Source organism: Cricetulus griseus (genome assembly GCF_003668045.3).
Source record: "Cricetulus griseus strain 17A/GY chromosome 1 unlocalized genomic scaffold, alternate assembly CriGri-PICRH-1.0 chr1_0, whole genome shotgun sequence".
Taxonomy (NCBI): Eukaryota; Metazoa; Chordata; class Mammalia; order Rodentia; family Cricetidae; genus Cricetulus; species Cricetulus griseus.
Genome location: NW_023276806.1, coordinates 253,150,346 through 253,173,261, shown reverse-complemented (window position 1 = coordinate 253,173,261; position 22,916 = coordinate 253,150,346). Strand labels below are relative to the sequence as shown.

The following is a 22,916-nucleotide window of genomic DNA, read 5'->3' as shown; positions in this document are numbered from 1 at the left end:
TCAGAACTGACTGTCCAGTAATTTTCTTCCCATGAAGTTCTGATGTAGCCAAAGAAACCATTTTCCTGTTTCCTACTCTCTGAGAACCCCTTGTTACTTGCAAGAGGTCAGTTCCAAGCACTAGTTAATACAGCAGAACAGTCACTGGGGACATGATACAGAAAGGTCTAACCAGATGCTTTGTGGGCATTCTACTGTCGGGCAACTCATGGTCACCTTCCAAAAGCCAAAGAGGCCCCACGGCTAACGTAAGGACCTCACTGATGGGTGCGACTTCCAGGCAAAAGTAGAGAAAAGGAAACTATGAAAACTACAGAAGGCTTCAGAGGATCTTATCATTCTATTACACAGGAAAGACCAAATAGAGAGGTGTCATGGATGGATGTCAAACCCCACCTGCGGTCCTATGCCAGGTGTGCCAGCTGCTAGCCAGAGGTAGTAGGAGAGCTCACCTGACTCTTAAGACTGGTCAGAGCCTGATAACCAGGAAGTCCTAACAAATGTTGGTTATTATAGCTACGCTATTATGCAAAGCCATCAGTGCAATGGCCATTAGCAGAGATGAAGAAATCCCACACTGGTAGCCTCTGTCTGGGGGAGCATTTTCCCCATGGTGCCCATCTATCAACTGTATACACTCCCTGCAACCAGGATGTTTCCATCCTAGCAAGCAGAACACCCAAAACACCGCTCCTGCGTGGTGTCCCTTCACAGCTTTCTCACACTCTTTTTTTGGGCAGATAATCAGAAGTAGGCTGTCCAAGCTCACTGGAGAGTGGCTCACAAACACTGACTCTGAGAGGGCGGGGAAGTAAGTGCCTGACAGCACAGAGCACAGAATGAGATTGTTTCATCTAGAACCACTTTAGGAGTCCCTGAAAGTCAGTTTCACTGGCTCCATTCCTCCCACAATACACAGCTGCAGCAAGCAAATAGCGGTGCAACCCAGATAGCTGGCTGCTTGATAACTTTCTCTTGCTTGATGGACTGTTGTGTCTACATACTAGTCCTGTTTCTCTTTCCCTAAGAGGCCCTGGGAGTACTAACACGCTGTTAGCCTCTCTTTAAGCAGGTCAAAACACTCACTCCTTGAGAGCAGCTCTTCATGTCCATTTGATGGGTCACCCTCCGGTCCATCCAGTGTTGGGCTCGACTCCCGCAGTGGAAACTCGCCAGCCTCTGCCTCTTCTGAGGGAGTGGGAATGCCAGGCTGCTGGGTACTTTGCACCTCCGCTGTGGAGCCTGGGCTGGGTTCACAGCCCAGGGTTGTTAGGTTCACTCCCACGATGGCAGTATCCACATCTGCAGCCTTTGGGCTATCATTTTCCAAGGATGCATGGTCCCCAAAATGGTGCTTCACATCCCTGGCATCTGTAACTCTGTTGGCAACTGGCACTGAACGGCTGCTGCCTGCAGAGTTCACAGAGGACTGGTACTGAGGCACCACACAGACGAACTTCAAGCCCCGACTTGCAGCCTCCTGTACCTGGGAGACAAAGGAAAAGAAGATAGTTTTGTAAGTGGGATTTGGGCATGGCCAGGCACTGAGGCCCCTGTCATTCCTAGTATAAATGCAAGGAACATCAGGCTGTAGAGGCCGGAAGGACAAGCCAGGCCTGGTGGGTTTCACTGTTGGAAAAACTTAAGCATTGGGTTATTGAAGATCTCTCTCCTCCCCATCTCCCATCTCCCCACCTGTGCCCCGGTGCGGCGGGCGCGCGCGCGCGCGCGCGCGCGCGTGCGCGCGCGTGTGTGTGTGTGTGTGTGTGTGTGTGTGTGTGTGTGTGTGTACCACTTTACAGATGTGAGCTGCCTGACATGACATACATACACGCTAGGATTTGAACTCAGGTCCTCTGCAAGGGCAGCAAGTACTCGCTGCTCAGCCATCTCTACCCTATGCTTTGTTTTGAGACAGTGTCACTATGCAGCCTTGGCTGGCCTTGGACTAAGCATGTTCCTGAACCTGCCTCGCCACTGCTGGCATTACAGGGAGAAGCCACTGGCGTCCCGCCTCCCTTTTAGGTGTACACATATGAACATATAGGTGCAAATGTTCATGTGTGCGCATGAGTGTAGAGAACAGAGGTCGGTATCAAGTGTCTTTCTTTGCTTGTGCTCCACCATGAAACTCGTCTGTGTGTCTAGGCTGACAGGCCAATGAGCTCCAGGGATCCACAGCTCCAGAGACAGACCCAGTCTCTCCCCAGCACCCTAGCAGCAGAATGACAGCATGTGTTTCCATTTCCAGTCTTTAACCCAAGGTCTGTGGATCCAAACTCAGGTCCCCAAGCTTTTGTGGATGGCACTCTACCAGCTGATTAGCCCCCTGAACCTTTCATTTTCATTGTTGAAGAGGCCGGAAGGGGGAATCTAAAAGAATAAGCTCGGACACACACAATTGTTAAGAGGAAGTTCAGTTTATATTTTTCTACTCCATCACCTGCTTCCCGCCCACAAGACTGCAGTACAAACTCCAGCACACGGCTGCATTGCGTCCCCTCACTGCCTGGTGGCAGCATAAGCTTCTAAGAGCCTCCTTTTGTAGACAGTAGTTTAGGCAGAAGACCAGGGTGGGGAATCTAATAGGTATCCTTCCCTCAGGCCTGAAGGAAGCCACGGTTCCCTCAGACAATCCCTGACTCACAGCTAAAACCAGGCCCTTGACTCCCCAAGCCCTGGTACACACCATCTCATGTCAGGGAGAAGAAAGCTATTCCTCTCACTCCCAAAGCACAGAGGAGGAGCCTGGACATCTGTCTACAAGGTGTCTTATGACATGTGACCTCTCTGTAAAAACAGCCCCGAGCAATTGAATTTAGTAGTAAGAACACTGAAAGAAAAACTAAAACTAGCAGTATAATGAAATCAGGCAAATGGGCCAAACTAGGAGGTGGACTTCTGGAGATTTTCCCATCAAGGAGGTGCAAGCTGCGTGACCAATGAGCAAAGAGGACAGTCTCAGAACCACTGAAGTGTTGTCAACGACTGCTAAGTAGATGATCTCAGAAATCCTGAGACTTCTGCAATGACCAGCTATAATCAGGAATTAGAAACAAGCACCGGCATAGGGCTACTGGAGGAGTAACTCCATAGCCCTCCTCAGTCCAACTCGCCTGTGTTACATGGAGTCATCTTGGTTCCACACAGAAAAGTCTAGAAAAAATCCTACAGAAGTTGCAGATGTATACTCCAGTTTTCTGGCTTTTGTTTTGTTTTGGATAAAGTCTGGCCTGTGCCCAACAGAGCAGTAACAGTAGCAGGCCTACTGTGGACCTGCTGTGTGCTGGGCACTGCACTGCCATTTGCATTGCTGGTCTGTTTAATCATTGTCTCCATTTTAAATGAGGACAAAGAGGCTGAAGGGTAAAGAGTACTAAGTGTGCAATGGGGAGGCAGAGTTCAAAGCCAGGCCTGCATCCAAGCAGACATGAGACCACGTAGATATCTCCCAGGGCTTTAAGTATGTACATGTCTGTGCCCCATGTGCTGGGTTATTCAGCTTCGCTACTATACGCAAAAACCAGAGGGGACCAACTTCAGGAAGAGAGGCAACCTGATCCTGGCTAATGGGGCCTGAGGTCTTAGTCCTCTGTGACAGGGTAGGGCAGCTCACATCATAGTGGCAAGGAGTGGGGAAGGGGCACACCTGTACTCACCAGCTTTCTTTGTCTCCCCTTACTCTACCCAGGCCCCAGCCTATCCAGTGGTGTTCCCCACACTCAATGTTAGCTGTTCTGGAAAGATACACGAGCGCGCACACATGCGCGCGCACACACACACACACACACACACACACACACACACACACACAGGTGCATTCTACCATCAGCTGGCCACTCCAGTCCAATCATGAACACCTTCACTGCTATGTATGTGTCCACTCACAGACCTACAGCTGGCTCAAATCACTCTTCAAAGGCCATGAGGAAATAGGAGGGAACCCCCCCCAGTCCCTCTTTTTAATCATTAATCCATGATATTCACCTAGTTTTGAAACTATTTTGGAAAGCTTCTGCAAGATAACACAGATAACTTAAAAAAGAAGAAGAAGAAGAATGAGGTGGTAATTGTATTAGAGGCCCTTCACCTAAGGAAAGCTGCTCACAAAGCAAACTCTGAGATTCCCAACAAAAAGGGCAAAGGGGAAAACCCTCATATGAAAGTGAGCCAACAGCTCCTGGCCTCTGTTATGCCACAGAGAAAATGGCCTCTTCCTCAATGGAAGCCTCCAGTGGAGCCACGGCAATGTCAGGGCTTGAAGACTTTCAGGACTGAGCAGGAAGCCTGCTGCTCCTCAGAAGCAGGGAAATCATGCGTGGTGCAAACTTTTAGTGCCTCAGGGGTGTCTACAGAGAAATGGGAGTTGCTCAAAGCAGACAACACATATCGAGAGCACAGGTCAGGGCACAGCAGAGGCACTAATGCCCACCATGACTGCCGGACTCTTCTGTCAGTCTGGGGCTCTGGCGACCATACAGACACTGCTGGGTTCATGGGGTAGAAAGACACACACACACACACACACACACACACACACACACACACACACACACACTGGGGGTGTAGAAGGGAGGGAGGGAGGAAGGGGGAGGAGGGAGGGAGGGAGGGAGGGAGGGAGGGACTGCTGTAAGCATTGAGCTATCATTATATAACAGAACAAGACTAAGGTATGGACTGTGGCAGAACTGAAGAAAGCATTCCTGAAAGTACAACATTACATTTTATATAACCGACAAGAGTACCAAATCTGTAAGACACTTTGCAGAATGAATAGGAGTTTACCACATATTTGAAGAAAAGAAAAGTGGAAAATCTCCATCAAAGTCAAGAAAAAAATTATCCATAGCAGAAGTCTGAAGATGGGCACCAGCCTGACGTGCTACAGAAACTTGTAGAATTTTTTTCTCTGAAACATGGCATAAGAAGCAAGGAGCATCCAGAAAGCACAAGGGTGGCAGCCCTGTCTTCAGCAGAGGCTCACATCCACACACTGGCAGCACAGCCCTGTCACTCCCACCTTGGTAACTGTGGGAGGAAAGGGTAGAGACTGGAGGGAAAGTCTGAGGTTTCTTCACCAGTCATCTTTTATCTCAAACATCAGTGTGACTTTAATGTAAGCAAGGGCCTCTTTCAAAGGCTGCTGAAATGCACCCTCCATCACAAGCCTTCCGGGAACCTGCCTCCTGAGATGATGAAGGATCCCTGTTTGTCTGTCTGCAGCTCCATGTCCATCCTCACATGGGCTCCTGTGGAATGATGAGGCCGAGGGATACTGGCCTTGGCACAGGCTACCCGTAAAGAGTAAGCCATCTCATCAACCCCAAGACTGCATTTCCTTTTCATAAAGATCAGTATCTGGGGGCCAGAGTGATGGCTCAGTGGTCAAGAGTACACATTGCTCTTGCAGAGGACCCAGGCTCAGTTCCCAGCACCCACGCGTGATCATTTATAACAGTCTATAAGTCCAGCTTCAGGTGATGTGATGCCCTTTTTTGGCCTCCACGGGCACCTACACTCACTGGCACATAGCCACACACAGACAAGACACATAATTAACAATAAAATAGACATTTTATTATTTAGAAAAGATGGTCTAGATCTCCTGATGGCTACCCTTCCCTAGAGCAGACACTGTCATGTCTCTTTCTCAGAGAGTCAGCTGACCAAGTCTATGGCTAATCAGAGTCCTGTCTTTTTCTCATTCATTTGCTTGTTCAACACCTTTGCAGAACAAGTCTCCAAAGTATTCTAAGGATAGGTATTATTGCTTTTGATCAGGGTTCATCCAGGGCCACAGTTCTTCAGCCTCACTCTCTCCTGGGGACTCTAGTCCTGTAGTTTCAGTATTGATCATGCTCACACTTGTGCCTTGAATCCTGACTGTCCTTGCAAGATCTGAGCAGTACCTCTGACGGGCACGGCTGCTGGGCCACCCTCCTCCATGTCTCTGAATCTGGAGACATAGGTTTCTCCTTCCTCAACTCCTCCTTTTCTTACCTACCTACACATATATCCTGCCAGCCTCACCTCTCCCCTGCTGCATGCATACAGCCAAGGTCACCATACTTAAACTCTACAATGGGACATCATGGGAACTTCATGCCTTGCTACAGTCTCCAACCGCCTAAGATTGAATCAGTACAAAGTCGTCAGTAACCTGGTCACCTCAGCTGTGCAGTTTCCAGACTATCACATGCACAATCACAACTGTAATGAGGCAAAACAGCAATTAACACTGTATAACTCGTCTATGAAGTGCATATGCATGCATTCTACCAGGCCTCCAAACAAGCCCTTACAGCAGAGGAAGCCTGTCAATCTTCCCAGAGCTCAGAAGCAATGCCAGACTCATCGAAATGCCTTGAACCCGGACTGAACACCTCTGCTGAGATAGACATGCAATGCCAGTCTAACCCACATACACTCATACCAGACCTATCCTCACCTCCGCTGCCTTCAGGGAACACTAGAAACTTCAAGCTAGGTATTGAAAGCTAAGTACTGTCATTTGGACTGAGCCAAGACTTAATCCAATACTTTCTATCATGTTAAAACAAACTACATGGTAACAGAATCTGTATGTCAGAGAAAAGGTGTCTTTTAAAATTTATGTATATATAAGTCTCAACTCATTGTAAAAAAGAAAAACAACTTTGGTTACACTGTCAATGAATCACTTTTATCACACACACACACACACACACACACACACACACACACACACACACACACACACACACACATTTCCAGAACATCTAAGATGGACTAGTGGTTACTTCCGTTTTGGAATAGGTATCTGTATTTTAGAATACATATATCAGATACAACAAAACCTCTGAGAACCAGAACATGGGTCAGGTTTACTTCATAAGTCAAAACAGCTGTGGGTAATGTGGGGGAGACAAAAAGCCTCTGCTCACACATGAGACAGATGGGGCAGGCCCATGATGCTATAGGCGAAAGTCAGAGACAGTTTCAAGGCAGCCATCTGAACCCAAGAAGGGAGATGCCATAGTTAATTTTGTATCACTCTGTCTATACTATGTTGATCAGCTATTTGGTAAAATATTATGCTAACCCTAAATATTGCTGTAAGGGTAATTTAAAGGTGTGATTGACACCCATAATCAGCTGACTTTCCATAAAGTAGGTCAGTTCCACAAGGCAGTGGGCCTCAACCAATCAGCTGAAGGACTGAGGCCATGTGCCTCACGCACTGACTCCAGGACCTAGGGAGGGGCTGGCTGAGGCCAAATGGATTTGGTACTTGCTTCTGCCTAGCTAACAGACTCTCCACCATGTGCTGATCAAGGGAAATTATAGCTATAGTTGGTGGGCTTATTTTCAACAAATTATTGGAGTATCTATCTTTATGACAAGTTTGATGAACACCTGTAAATCATCAGTTAATTAACACTGGAAATCAACACTCATTGCTTTAAAAAAAAATTACACGAGCTGTTTTATCCAATATAATACCTCCTAGCCATGTGCAGCTGTAAAGTTAACTCAGATAAATACATTCAGTTCCTCAGTCATCACTAGTGACTGCCCTAATGGACGATGCATATCTAGATTTCTGTAATGACTAAAAGTTCCACCTGGTATAGCTGCTAGGGAGCATGGTACATCATACACAATGGCAAAGGACGGGTGGCTGGAGAGACGGTCCAGTGAGTAAGGGCATGCACTGCTCCTAGAGCTGACTGGAGTTGCTTCCCGGTGCCCACACCTGACACTACAGCTCCAGGTGCTCCCATGTGCTCTTCTAGCTTCTGCAGGTACCTACACTCATGTATATACCACACAGAGGCAGACATATTCATGCACATAATGTTGAAATTTAAAAATATAAAATGATGGAAGTATCTGGGGCACATGATATATCCCAAACACTCTAGACTGGCGTCCACTATAACCCTCCTCCTAATTCCCCTGTAGGGGACGAGATGCACACCACAAGTCTGCAAACAGAGCTATGAAGTATGTATGTCAGGACTGGCACAAAAACTGCTGTTCTGGGTTGCACAGTTTACATGAGACTTTACGGTGAATATTTTATCACGTACACATAGTCCTGCCCATTTTTGTCACCTCAACTGATGCAGCTTTCTGGAAAGGCAGCCTCAAAATAACATGTACTTGCACTCACATGTGAAGCCTGCCTGTAGGGGTGTGTTAACACTTAGCTTCTGGGACAGGGTACTGTGCCAGGCTCTGCTGCATGCACATGTGCAGGCCACAGGAAGAATTAGAGACGGGTGGTGGTGGTGGTGGTGGTGATGGCTGAGGTGGTGGTGGTGGTGGTGGTTGGGGTGGTGGCTGAGGTGGTGCTTGTGTTTTCTCTAGTGACCCAAACTTTTAGGAATGAATCTTGGGCTCACAGCCTGAAGACAGAAAGCTTTGGACCCAGCTCTGCATCTTGCTACTTACTTTATTCGTGGAAGCATCATCTGTAACATGGAATATAATACTCATTTATCCACCATTTAGTCATCTTAAAATACCTCCTACAACGGATGGGACTGGGTTCTGGCAAACAGAAAATGGATGTCATATCATCAGGGAAACCCTAAAGAGTTAACTTTTTCATTTTTCTTCAACTGCCTGTACTCAATTTGAGATGCCTCCTGCTAGTTCTGAGATCTCCAGCGGGTTGAAGATGAGAGGGAGTAGGCTTTTGATTCTCTGCTATTAAGGGTGAGTTGGGAGAGAGCATGAGAGACACTGTAGTAGTTCAGCAAAACAAATCTTAAAACAAAAGGAAGGGGCTAGAGAGATTGATTAATGGTCAGAAGTGTTTGCTGCTCTTAGAGAGAACCCAGGTTTGGTTCACAATGCCCACAGCTCATAACAGTTGGTAACTGTAGTGGATCCAATGCCATCTTTCATCTTCCACAGGCACTAAGCAAGCGTATGGTGCACATACATATGTGCAGACAAAACTCTCGTGTGTGTGTGTGTGTGTGTGTGTGTGTGTGTGTGTGTGTGTGTGTGTGTGTGTGCATGCGCACACAAGTATGTAAAATAAACATAAAACAAAAAGGAGAGGGAGGGCCCAGAGTGCCAGTGGCTATAAAGAAGGATTCGCCTCAGGGAAGAAGCTCCTTTAAGGGCAGGCATTCCCTGCCTGCCGGAGGAAGTTTGTATACCTGGAGTGTCTACCTTAGCTGCACTCAGATGGCACCATTAGCTTTACACCACACAGAGTGTGGACTACAAGTCAATATGAGCTGAGGGGCTGTACTATTGAACTCCCAACCATCATAGATTTTCAGCCAGCTTTTGGGGTCTCCCTGAACCATACCAGTTCCATTTCAAAAGTCTAAATGAGAATACAAAAATGGATGAAGACAAAAACGAATTCCTGTGGGGGACATCCATGGCTTCACAGTTCCCACACCATGTAGTGGGGCAGGGCAAGAGCTGGACTTGCCAGGAAACATCCTCCACCCACCCCAATGCCCACTTCTATTTGTTGGCATCATTCTTATCTATGCAAGTTTTCTTCATACAGCAGAAAAACATGACCACTGCCAACTTAACCACTTTTCCTGCCAATGGCTTAGACACCGGAGACAGAAACTGTAAACTTCCTGGTACCCACAAAGAAATATTCCAGGGACTGTGCCTACTTGGTACATCCACAACACAAGCCCTGCACCTAAGGTTCTGAAACAGGCAAGGGCCAGAAGATCAGAGCACTTGCTGCTAGATAGTGTCTTCTAGATGTGACAGAGATGCCACACATAAATGCAACAATATGGTTGCCTATATATGACCTGCACAGAGCCAGTGCTAGCTGACATGCAATGCAGATGGGGAGATCTGAGAAGCCTCCGCCTTCCACAGGAAGTGAACGGTTGCTGAGAGAAGGAGACTTAGTCTTCTCCAGGGTGAGTACCCTGACAGGTTATCCAACATGTGTGTGTGTGTGTGTGTGTGTGTGTGTGTGTGTGTGTGTGAGAGAGAGAGAGAGAGAGAGAGAGAGAGAGAGAGAGAGAGAGAGAGAGAATAACAATTACAGAAGAGGTCATAAACTTGAGAATAGGAGGAACATGGAGAAGGGGGGCTAAGGGAATATAAATAATACACAGTATTCATGAATGGAAGTGTCAAAACTTAAAATTCTAAATAAAAAGATCTCAGGGAACAACTCTGATTGGCCCAGCTTAGGTGAAGTGTCTACCTCTGGGCCAATCAGCTCTGAGTGCAGGGTGGTTCCCAAGGAAATTACACAGCTGAATAATGTGATTTGCAAAAATTACTGTTTCAAGGCAGACAAAATAAGCTTGAGTATTTTTCACATATACATCATGTGATGGGAAGCAAAGCTTGCAGTTTGTTCATGACCTCCTTATATGAACAGGAACTTAAGAGACTGAAGCAGCAGCTACAAAAGACAAGTGATATTTAGGGCAAACAAAGTTAAGTAGCAAAATCTGTATCCAGCACATTGATATACATTTCCTCAAAACTGGCTCTGCTCCCTTGCTCTAGGGGGTTACTCCTGGCATAGACATAGTGTTTTTTCTGCTTCCCAGAGAATGTGTGCCCTCCATCAGGTCTGCTCAAGACTGTCCATTGAAATATTTTCTGGAACCAACCTCCTCCCTGTCTGTTTGGCAGTCAGCTCTGACATACTCACTAGCCCAGAAAATCACCGCTCAGAGCTGGCCAGTCTGTAACACAAGCACACACCTGAGCACACACATGGCTACATATGCTCATACCAGAACCTGAAGCAATGCAAATGCCCCAGATCAGAGAACACAGGAAAATATTGGATGGGGAAAAGCCTCCTCCCACTGAAGTAAGATCCTGGCTCGTATGACATCCCGGTACTTACAAAACCAAACCAAAAGAAACAAACAAAAACCACGAGGCTGGGGGCCAGAAGTCACAGTTCAGTATCTTCTAAGAGCCTCGCTCACCAAGGGAAAAGGTGCAAGAAATACACGGATGACCAGAAGGAGAGGCAGGTTTCTGCTAAGGAGGAGACACAGCCCTGGACTCTGATATGTTAAACAGCTGCTCATTGTTGCCTAAAGCAATTAATGATGCTAGAATTGAGACTGAAGAAACAACTTGCTGGGGGAAGTTCTGTGTATATGTTTGTCTTATTGGTTGATAAATAAAGTACTGTTGTTGGCCAACAGGGAAGCAAGTTAGGCAGGACTAGGAGTTGAGGAGGATTCTGGGAAATGTAGTAAAGAGAAGTCTTGTGATCCAGGCAGAAAGTGACATAGCAGGCAGACTCAGAAAATAAGCAGGGATAAGCAGGAAATTGCACAACCACATGGCAACAGGGCTTGGGTGGCTGGTGGAAAGATTTATCATTACAACAACTCATTAGTTAAGAGCACTTGTTGTTTTTGCAGAGGACCTGGGGTCAGTTCCCAGAACCCACATGGTACTTCACAACCATCCTTAATCCAGTCCCAGAGGCCTTCTTCTGACCAAACTGGGCACTAGGCACACAGTGTGTGTGTGTGTGTGTGTGTGTGTGTGTGTGTGTGTGTGTGTGTGTGTGCGTGTGTGTGCGTGTGTGTAGGTGTGTGTGGGTGTGTGTGGGTATGTGTATGTATGTATGTATGCATGTTTATGTATATATGTACACACATGTGTATATATATGCAGGCAAAACACTTTAAAAATAGTTTTTAATAGTGTAGGATGACAGGAATGTGATGGAAAAAGCCAAGGAAAGTGCCATGGGGTTAAACACCACCAGGAGTGAAGACCAGGAAGCTATTTTTGAAAGGTACACAGATACCCGAATTCCTCATCCTTGCCTATCCTCTTCCTCCATCATGTTCCTGCTATGACATCCTTTTCTCTTTTCCCCTGTTCCCACCCACAATGGTCACATGCTATCCATCCAGGGCCAGAAGAAAGTCCAAGAACTCCCATCCATGGTATGGACACATCTGTAGAGAGATACTGCACTTCTCCTGAGAACCTACTTTCCTCTCCTCAACGCATCTTCCACCCTCATAGCCAGAGATGACATCAAAGCCAGCCATGGTGATCTAGGCATCCCTAAGGACGTCCCTCTTCTGTATGTCCCCTGTCAGTGTGTCCTGACCTAGGCTAACCTTGGCCACCTGTGAACCCACCTCCCCGATGGTCCCTTTTTCTCTTTCTACATAATATCCAGTTAAGTTCAGGCTATCTCTAAAGGTATGTGGTTCATATGGCAAGCACTTCCCTCACACTGGTGAGGCCCCAGGCAACCTCAAAACAGGAACAAACAACTGAAAGAAGAAAAGAAACCAACCAATAGCAGCAGCAGGAAGTAGGCCTTCCCAGCCCCTCACTGAGTATCATTTGAATGCTTGACTAGTCCAGCTTTGTTTCCAAAACTGAAACCTACCCACAGCTATCCTGTGACCTCCACATTGCCAAGCCCACAGGCCATTTTGGGCCCTAGTCCCCACCCACCACCTCTCTTACTTCCCCGAAGTACCCCTCCCTAACTCCACAGATGGCACCTGGTTTATCCCTCTACAGCCACCTGTTCACAGCACTCACACCTGCTACCCTGGGGGGGGGGGCTCGCTTTTACCTCTCCAACAGACTCCAATTCCTGACTCCACTCTGCAGTCCCCAACCCTGTGACAGCTCCCCCCCCCAAACTGGGGCTTGTCCCCCTTCTCATGTCATGTTCCAGCCTTATTCTCTCCCTACCACCTTCATGAACCCTGCTTTATTTCCTGCCTTTCAGATCTTGGACACTGTTCCTCACAAGGTTCCAATGGCTTGTTTCTCCATCTGAACAAAAGCCCTGTGGGGACAGCAACTTGATCTGCTGTGTTCACTGCTATGTTCCAGCACTTGAACTTGCACACATATGTAATAAATACCTATAGTACATTTACAGAAGGAATAGAGGAGGAAGTTTTATCTCACAATCCAGGTTACAGCCCATCATTAAGGGGAAGTCAAGGCATTAACTAAAGCACCCAGTCCCATCCCAGCCACAGTCAAGAGCCCAGAGAAATGATGCATGCGGGCCTACCTGCTCTCAGCTGGCTTTTTCCTCTCTTAGCATGTTCATGGGCCCCTGCCTAGGGACTAGAGCCCCCCACAGTGGACTGGATCTTCAATTAATACTCAAGACAACTCTCTACAAGCAAGCTCACAAACTAACCTGATGTAGATAATTCCTAGAAGGTTCTTTTCCCAGGGGTTCTAGGTTGTGCCAAGTTGACATTTAAAGCTAATCATTGTAGGAAATGGCTGGTTAGATTTTTGTCAACTTGGCATTCCTAGAGTTATCTGGGATGGAAAAAAACTCAATTGATAAAATATCTATCATCAGATGGCCTGCAGGCAAGTGTTTGTCGGGCATTTTCTTGAATAAGGATTGGAGTGGGTGGTGGCACTCCTGGGCAGGGTGGTTCTGGTCTGTATAAAGAAAGGTGAATGAGCCATGGGGAGGGAGCCAGTAAGTGTTCCTCCATGGCCTCTGTCTGCCCTGACAGCTCTTCATGATGGACTTGGACTGGGACATGTAGATCTTTTCCTCTCACAGCAATAGAAAGCAACCTAGAATAAGCCCAGTCATCTTGAAGATATGTTCATTTGAGATTTTGAAAACCTACATATTATTGGCTATTCCTAGCAGCTTTGCTTTTGATTTGGGTTTTTTGTTTGCTTGCTTGTTTGTTTGTAAACAAAGTCTTTCTCTGTAGGGCAGGCTGGCCTAGAATTTACTAACTGGTCCAGGCTAGTCTTGAAGTCAAAATCTTCCCGCCTCTGCTTCCCCAGTAGTGAGTTTCAGGTGTGCACCACCACCCCAGACTCTCCCTATCATCTTCATAGCAATGAAGACGGTGAAGAAGTCCCGAGTACAGAGAAGCTGTACTAAGAATATGCAGTGCCGTGTGGTGTCTAAGAACTCCAAAGGAAGTGGCAGTCATGTGACCTGAGTGCTTATTGTTAGGGTGAGCAGCGCACCAGCCTGGGCTATTTTGTAGATGAGGTAACAGGTATCTTCAATTACGTGCCCCCACCCCCCAACAGGCATCCAGCCAGCCTCGGGAGCTGCTGAGTCGACAACCCCAATTTTATACTTTAGTAACACCAGTGACACTGCAATGACAAGCTGGGGGGCTCTGCACATCGGGGGCTTATTAGAACTCCAGGGAATTTTCTAGAAATCTATCTTCAAAGTCTTCGTGGAACTCAAACCTCAGCAGTCCGTTGAATGCGTGAGGCAAGGAAACTAAGTTTTAAGAGTGTAACCAGAGGCAGATGTTTGCCTTCACACCTCGCTGCTTTAATATCCAGCATTTTCACCACCATTCCCTGATTTACATAGGCTTCCATGACATACCGAAAGGCACTTTAACAAAATGTTGAGATGCTGCAATTGGGCATCATTGTGCTTGGTTTAACCCTTGGTTTAAAATCCTATTTAAAAAATCCCTTGAGTCCAAACTGACAAAAATACAACCTGGTCTTAACTTCAAAGTTCCAGGGAAAATGCCACTGTTAAAACTAGGAACTTGGAGTTGGCTTCTATTCCACTGTGCTGATGGATGCTTTATTATTCCTCTGCAAATACCCTGGGGAATACTTCTGGAAGATGAAGATGACTACAGTGAGTTTTATAAACCATGAAGATAGAGATCCCTCTGTGTAATAACACGTTGTTGGGGAAGGAGGAGAGATCTGGGGACGTACACAGTTAAAAGATTATTGTTGATGTTCAATAATGCTTAAATTTAATACCCAACTTACTTTTGAATGCATATTTTAAATTGAAATATAGTTACACCATTCCCTCCCATTCCCTTTCCTCCCTCCCCGCCTTTGGTGCTCCCTCTTAAGTTCATGGCCCTTTTCCTTTAATCGCCATCATTACATATTTGTGTGAATGATAGATACACAAATACAGCTTGCTGAACCCACTCAGTGTTGTTTATATGTATATGAGTCCAGGGACGACCACTAGGAATTGGAAAACCAGTTCGGGGGGCTCATCCATGGGGCAACTCCTTGCTCAGAAGTTGTTAGAACACTCAATTCTTAACTTCATTCTGTTTTCCTATGCATTCTACTTTACCCCAGAGTTCTCTTCCAGTACAATGTACTGAATATGAACTCACTACATCTGAACCCCTGTATGACAAGCTGTTTTCTTCAAGATGGCCAATCGTGTCTCTCACCCTATGGGATGAGCCAGAACCCTAGCACTCCCACACCAAGAGACGGAGTCTTCAGAGTGTCCTGACTTCAGTCAGTGTAGGTGTTTGTGATGCTTCTATCCATGAGGTGGAGGAGGATCATGTGGTGTCTGAGGCAGATGGAACAAATCCCACGTACTTCCACCTTGTGCTCTCAGAGTCTGCCTGTCACGATTTAAGGAAGTCCAAGTAGGCAGAAACCAAGAACTAGCATGGAACTCCAGGGAATGAGAGTACACCACCCTGAAGGGAGCCCCCGGCCACCATGCTACCCAGTGGGAGCACGAGGGGCTGCCTCTGCCGAGTTCTGCCTTACTTAAAGTAGGCAGAACAAATGGTTATTATTGTTGTAAGCCAATATCTTTAGGTGGCAGATAATAGACATAATAGTAGACTTCTCTGTGTCCCCCTTACTTCCTCCCTGACAGACACCAGCATCCCTCCCTCCTTTGGCTTTCTGAGGCAGTTTCTCACTTGGTAGGTCAGCCTCCTGGGTGGTGGGATCACAGGCATGAGTTACCACACCTCACTTAACATCTTTTGAAATACTACCATTCTCACTAATTCATATCCGTAAGTGATTCCAGACTGTCATGGCTTCTTTGAGTAAACTCTCGAATCCCCCATAGAAGATTGACTCAGCAGTACCTTCAAATATGCAGAGATGTAAATGAAAAGAATGCAAATAGTTTCTTAGGAGTGGGTCTTCAGGGGGTCAGAGCCACCTTGCTTAGCCTTGGTTTGTGATGGTGTATCCAAATATGTAGGCAAATACCCTTGAGATGAATACGCATTGTTCTGCACAGTATTAATAGGCTCAGCAAAGTTGAAGGCAAACTCAGTCTTGCTTCTTGTTTATCACAAGTCACAGATGTGCAGAACATGAATTAATGATGATCTTGTACTATTCAAGAGTGACAGAACGATGGAACTATACCTGTCTTCCCAGGCACAAGAGGCAAAGAAAGGGTCACAGAGCCTAGGAGCTCCAGGCTTAGGCAGCAAAGAGAAGCTCCCATCACCCTCTGGGGAGTGTCTCAGAAGTCAGAGTCATTACTATTCATATTCAAAATGGGAAGTCACTGGAAAGAAACTTCCTACACCAACCAAGCAGAGGACAGTTCCATCAAGACAGTTTCTACCAGGAATATATTTTGACATTTCCTTTTCAAGGCTTTTCTCTCTCTTTACATAGTTTAATTATGACTTCTACATCACATATCCTATATCACAATTGTTTTTACCCTTAGAATAACATCCCTGTCATCTAAACTATGCCCACTCCCCATCTCCTAGTACCTTTGCAATGTGGGGACACAGCTGCAGGCTGCCACTCAAGTGAGAAGTGAGGTAAGTGGAACTTTATTCTGTTTTCTTATTCCTCAGCCCCATGAATAATAATGGGCAATTTGGATTCTCTGACCTCCTACACATCACAGTGTCAACCCCACAGTAACAATCCTCCCCAGTTTCCATTCTTTCAAACACTGACGTCAAAAGTGATTCAAGTCTAGGTATTTTTTCACAACAGATGTGTTGTATTGTAGTGACAGAAGGTAATGCTTATTTTAAACTTAAATTATTAAAAGAAAGAGGGAAGAAAAATAAAATAATAGCTCATATATTGAATTCTGGTGATTTCTGTTAGTTAAGGAGTAGATGAAGAAAAAAATAAGTTAAAAAAATCAGTCAACAAATATTGGTGGGCCGTAGGAAAGACTATGAAGATAATTGTCTATAGCACTTGAGACCCAGGAGCGGGCCACCATCCCAACCCCCCACCTCTTTGATAACAGGAGGGATAATTTAAAAACCAGATAGACCAGAGCATCCTAGAACTAACACTATCAGCAATCTTAGGGACTATTACCATGAAGGGCTTTACCTCAGCGATGCTACAGAAGTTACTAGTGAAGACATCTCCTTCACAAGAATCGAGAGAAAATTCTAGAATTGAGCCTCCAAAATCCCAGATTTCCTCTGGAGAGGGCTGGCTGGCTTCAGGAAACATTTCTCCTGCTCACACTTTTTCTCACACCCGCCTGCCCCTCTGGCCATCTTCAACACCACCAGTCTGGATCCTAATGGGATCCTGCCTTCATGATGGAAATGATCTCAAAGGCAAGACAAAGGAAGGAAGGAAGGAAGGAAGGAAGGAAGGAAGGAAGGAAGGAAGGAAGGAAGGAAGGAAGGAAGGGAGATAATATCCTTGAAATTGAAATCCTTTTGCTATGGCTCTGAATATCCCCAGAGTCAACAGTAACAAGAACACATCCGTCTAGTGCCGGGGAGACAAACAGCAATGGACAACAGATCTGCCAGGATGAAGTCACCAGGAGACAGCCCAGCCTGCACAACTCACTTCTCCTGGCAGATGGGAGTTTCACAGCACGGGTGTTTAGCAGCACTGTAGACCCTCAGCTCCAAAGTGTCTTCTCTGGTGGTACATAATTAGCACTCAACACAAGACCCATCTTATCAAAAATCCACATATATACTGATGAAGTGATATGTATCTATCACCTTCTGCTCCCACTGGGGGCAACAGCAAACTCCACTGGGTAACCAGCCTGCTGCAAAACAGCAAGTGGAAATGTGTGATATCTAACCCTCAGTCACTTCCAGGGAAGGGCCACTGAAATGCAAAGCCCCCCAAACACTGAGTAGAGAGACTGTGGGTTACAGGACAAAGACACTGACTGTCCTCACCTTCTGCCTGCAGCACCTTCTCTGTGTCACCTTTCAACCCAGTTCCTACCCACTGAGGAGGCCCTGGGATCCTGGGAAATGCCTGGCTGTCACTTTCTCCCTTCACCCACTCACTGTCAGCATAGGGAAGAGACACACAGGCAATGAGGCCAGTGAGCAATAATAGTCAAATGTCTCAAGAGCTGACAGGGAAACAGGAGCCACACGGAATGATAACTACATCTGTGATCCTGGCACTTGGGAGGCTGAGGCTGGAGGATCACTGCATGTTCAAAGCCAGCCTGGTCTGCTGAGTAAGTTCCAGGGAAGCCTGAGTCAGAGTGAGACACTGTCTCGAATGAATGAATGAATGAATGAATGGACATAAGAAGCTAAAAGCAACCAGGCACTAGAGTAAACAGAGGTAGGAAAAACTGCTCTCTAAGAAATGAGTGTGGTCCAGGTGGTGGTGGCGCACGCCTTTAATTCCAGCACTGGGAGCCAAAGGCTCTCTGTAAGTTTGAGACCAACCTGGTCTCAACCTGGTCTACAGAGTGAGTTCCAGGACAGCCTCCAAAGCTACAGAGAAACCCTGTTTCTGAAAAACAAAACAAAAAGAAATGAGTGGGGGTGTGGTACCCCACCAGTCCTGCAGGGACCCCAGTAGTTTGTTCACGTGAAGGTCTCCCCCTAGATCCCTCAATACTGTATATGCCCCCAACTACGAAGATGCCCAAGGAAAATGTCTGCTTGGTCTCAAGGGTGGTGAAAGAAGAGCCTAGGATGAGAGAAAGAGGTCATCAACCATCTCCTGATTCGGCAAAAGTACCTATGAAGCCAAACAGGGGAAGGATCGGTCTTTGTATTGAAAGACCAGCAAATGAAAGGGAGGGGTGGGGTCAAATGCCACAATGGTCACCCTAGCAACATAGATCCACCACAGAACTCAGGGATACTATAAATGAAGCTGGGCTGCCCTCCGGAAGAAACAGGAGCATCTGCCCACACTCTGGCTGCCCTTTCTGGGCAGTCTAGTGTTATTATATGTGTACTGTTTTTTAATTTGGGTTTTAAAAGCTCTAGAGACATTTTTCCAAAGAGGGAAATTCTACCCTCATCCCATTTTTAAAATGAGAATATTTTTTTAAAGAGGCAAAAATCATTCATTCTTTTATTTATTTTTATTTTTTTATAAGCAGACAATAGTAGTGACAGTTGGCTGGTTTTTGTATTGGTATGACAAAGTGATTTGAATGAGGTGTCCCGCATAGGCTCGGTTTGAATACGTGGTCCCCAGTTTGTGGTGCTGTTTGGGTAGTTTTAGGAGACATGGCTTCCACTGAGGAAGTTAGTCAGTAGGGATGGACTCTGGGGCTCCAAAAGCCATGAGAAATACCAAGTTCTCTCTCTGCTTGCTGCTTGTGGCTTGAGCTGTGAGCTCTCAGCTGTTCTAGCCACCGCACCTATCAGCTGCCACCACTGATTCCTAACCCTTGGGAACTGTAAGCCCAGATAAACCCGTCTTTCTATAGCTCGCCTTGGTCATGGCCTTTTTACCACAGTAATAGAAAGGTAACTAACAGTCCTACTAAATGGCAATGAAGAGATAGGGCACTCATTTAATACATCTTTAGTATTTTAATTTACTTCTAGCCCATGTTGGTTTTAGTGGAACTGTTTCCTAAACACAATGTCTCCTTAATCCCTGCCCTGTCAGAACTGTGTTTTCCCCAAATACCTTTGCTTATGGTGGTTTGGTTTCCCTAATAATTAGATTAATGTTCTGTGAAAGATGAAAAATAGGGCTAGGGGCTAAGGCTCAGTGGGTAAGAGGGATGGCTGCATAAGCATGAGGACCTGAGTTCAAATCCCCAGCACCCATGTAAAAGCTGGGCACAGCACTGCACATCTAGAACCCCAGGGCTTGCAGGGGGAGCAGAGATGGGGATCTTTGGAGATGGGCGGTCAGTGGGAAACCCTGTCCGGGGTCAGGCTGAGACAGAAAGTGAAGAGCACAACATTCAAGGTCCTCCTCTAGGTTCCACACATGTGGGCACAGGTTACATACGTCCCCATGGTCGTCATCTGAAGACATTGGCACATGAGATCCTCTCTGGGAAAATCTGACTCAGTCTTGAAGCACAAGTGCCGTTGGAACAAGTCTTTAAGAAACACAGCATATTTTTAATTTTTGATGTGGGTTACAAATTATTACGAACAAGTTGAAATGTCTGGGCACTGATTCCTGGTGTAACCAACTACATTCTCAGTAATGGGGGAAAAACAGTGGGTGCCCGTGCATGCACGCACACACGCACACACACACACAACACACACACACACACACACACACACACACAGGAGCCTGCACAGAGCCGGCTGGTTTTAACCCCGAGACTCTAAACTCTGACCTCTCCCAGTGGCATGGGCTTTACCACCAGACTTCCCAGCATCTTTCATAGCACAAGGGCTCTGTGCTGCCCGAACTGCAACCTCAAATCACTTTAATCACTTTGAACACATTAATCAAAGAAGGCCTGAGTTAATTTAATTAAATGAGTGGCTTGAGAGACAACACATATGAGAATACATTTAATAAAAGTTTAAAAAAAACTCCTACAGTATAAAATTTACAAAGCATCGAGGGAAGGCTACACTAGGCAGGTCTCTTCAGCTAGCTTTTCCAAAGGCAGTGGAGGAGTTTCTTACATAAACTTAAAGGGACCATGGTGAGCTGGGCAACTGCCAGGCAAGGCGCAAGCAGAATTTGTCTGTATAGAGAGGCAGAGGTGCTGGTGTGGTGGCTAGTGGCTGCCTTAGGAAGGGAAGGCTGGGGAAGGGTCCAGTTGGTGGTCCTTTCTGCTGTGTTCTTTCTGTTTGCTCCCTTTGCTTTGTAGTGTTTTGTCTGTCTGTTTTAAAGACATGGTCTCTCCATGTAACCAAGACTGGTCTGAGTGGGTTCTCGGGCCTCCGTGTTCCGAGGGCAGGAATTACAGGTGCACACCATGGCAGCTCATCTGAGCTTCCTCCCCACAAACTCTCCCACATTCATACCAGCTTCAGTAACAGGGATTTCCCCTTTGTTTCTTGTAAATATCAATACAGAACACAAGGTCCCTTGTGGAGACTCCAAATTCATGGAAAAGCAGAATAGGACAAACATCGGGGGAGTATTAAATGAACCAACTGCTCCTGCTGCCACTGTCACATGGGAACTGTAAGAATGCCGACCCCAAACGATCTGGATGACAGTATGCAAGATGACTGTGGAGCCCTGAAATCTCTTGGACGACAAAGTCACAAACCACAATGGTGCACTGAAGGGGCACAGAATAAAACCACCTCATGAAGTGTAAATGTGGAGAAAAGACTAGTTCCAAATTCATGAAACTATGTGTAGATAGGCTAATAACTAAGATTAAGTGAAAATGTAGTTGTTGGGAGGCTGGAGATGGCTCAGCAGTTAAAGCACTGGCTGCTGTTCCAGAGGACCTGGGTTCAATTCCCAGCAACCACATGGCAGCTTACAGCTGTCTGTAACCCCAGTTCTAGGGGATCTGACACCTTCACATCAATGCACATAAAATAGATTTAAACAAAAAAAGACTAAAATGTAGTTGTTGGAAATTTATTCCCAAAAGGCTATATGCTAAACGGTATGTTGGCACACACCTGTAATCGCAGTATTTAGGAGTATTCAGAGTTGGAGGCCGACAAATACCAAGATCCTGTCTCAAAAATTAGTCTCAAAAAAATAGTGTCTTGAGATGGCTCCATAGCGCTGCACATGGATGAGGACCCAAGGTTGGTTCTTCAGAAGCTATGTAAAAGTCAGGTATGGCGCTGTGCCTCCAGAACCCCAGTACTTGTCTTAGTCAGGGTTCTACTGCTGTGAAGAGACACCATGACTATGGCAACTCTGAAAAAGGAAAACATTTAATTGGGGTGGCCTGCTTAGAATTCAGAGGTTCAGTCCATTACCATCATGGTGTGACACGGCAGATGTGGTGCTGGAGAAGTAGCTGAGAGTCCTACATCTTACAGGCAACAGGAAGTGGTCAGAGACACTGGGAAGTCTTTTCAGCATATATGAGGCCTCAAAGCCATCTCCACAGTGGCACACTTCCTCCAACAAGGCCACAGCTCCTAAAGGCGCCATTCCCTTTGGGGGCCATTTTCTTTCAAACCACCACAGCTGGGGAAGATGGGTCATGGGCTTGCTGGGCAGCCATTCTGGATGAAATGGTGAGGTCCAGTTCAGTAAGCAACCTGTCTCAAGAAGTAAGGTGGAGAGCCAGAGAAGACATCTGACACCCACCTCTGGCGTCCATGAGTGCTCAGCCAGACACTGCACCCACACCCTCATGTTACATGTTAAAGGTGACCCAGAACCAATTTTTTTTTTTTTCATGAGGAAAACAGTAAACTTCCTTTTGTTATTTTCTATCTGGACCAGTTATGTTCTGCTCTGCTCTGAGTTTCACCTCCTGTATGACAGACACTGAAAGTCTCAAATAATATATCTCAATTCATGGAGCAATGACAGATGTGGCCATAAGTATTGGGAGCTACATTCTTAATATGATTTAATTTTAATTTATTAATTTAATTTAGGTGAAGTAGTATAAAATATTTTTCTTCTAGACATAGTATTTTGTAGGATATTTCATTTTTACTAAAAACTTTAGCATCTAAACTTACATGAAATATGTATGACATCAGATTCTGAAGAGTTCACTTGTTTAAAACAAAAGAATGTATAAGGCCTCATTATTTGTTGGAAGGATAACATTTGGCAATACTGTGACATGAGTACAATACTGAAAGAATCTCACTTTTAACATTTATCATGCATGTCAGTGAAGGCACACACACGCTCACACCACAGCCTCAGTGTGAGTGCCAAAGAGCAAGTTGTCTCTCCTTCTACAATATGGGACCAAGGGATCAAACTCAGGTCATCACGATTGACAACAAACACCTTTACCCACTGAGCCATCTTGCTGGCCCACACTTTTTTAACAGGGCCAT

General features: G+C 46.0%; 1 protein-coding gene across 1 annotated transcript in view; it reads right to left on the bottom strand.

Moving 5' to 3' along the window:
- Rftn1 (raftlin, lipid raft linker 1) overlaps window positions 1-22,916 on the bottom strand; it is a 170,110-nt gene that overhangs the window by 63,699 nt on the left and 83,495 nt on the right. The window contains exon 4 of the mRNA XM_035451463.1: window positions 1,087-1,486. Coding sequence (XP_035307354.1) covers window positions 1,087-1,486 — 400 coding nt within the window. The remainder of the gene's footprint in view (window positions 1-1,086; window positions 1,487-22,916) is intronic.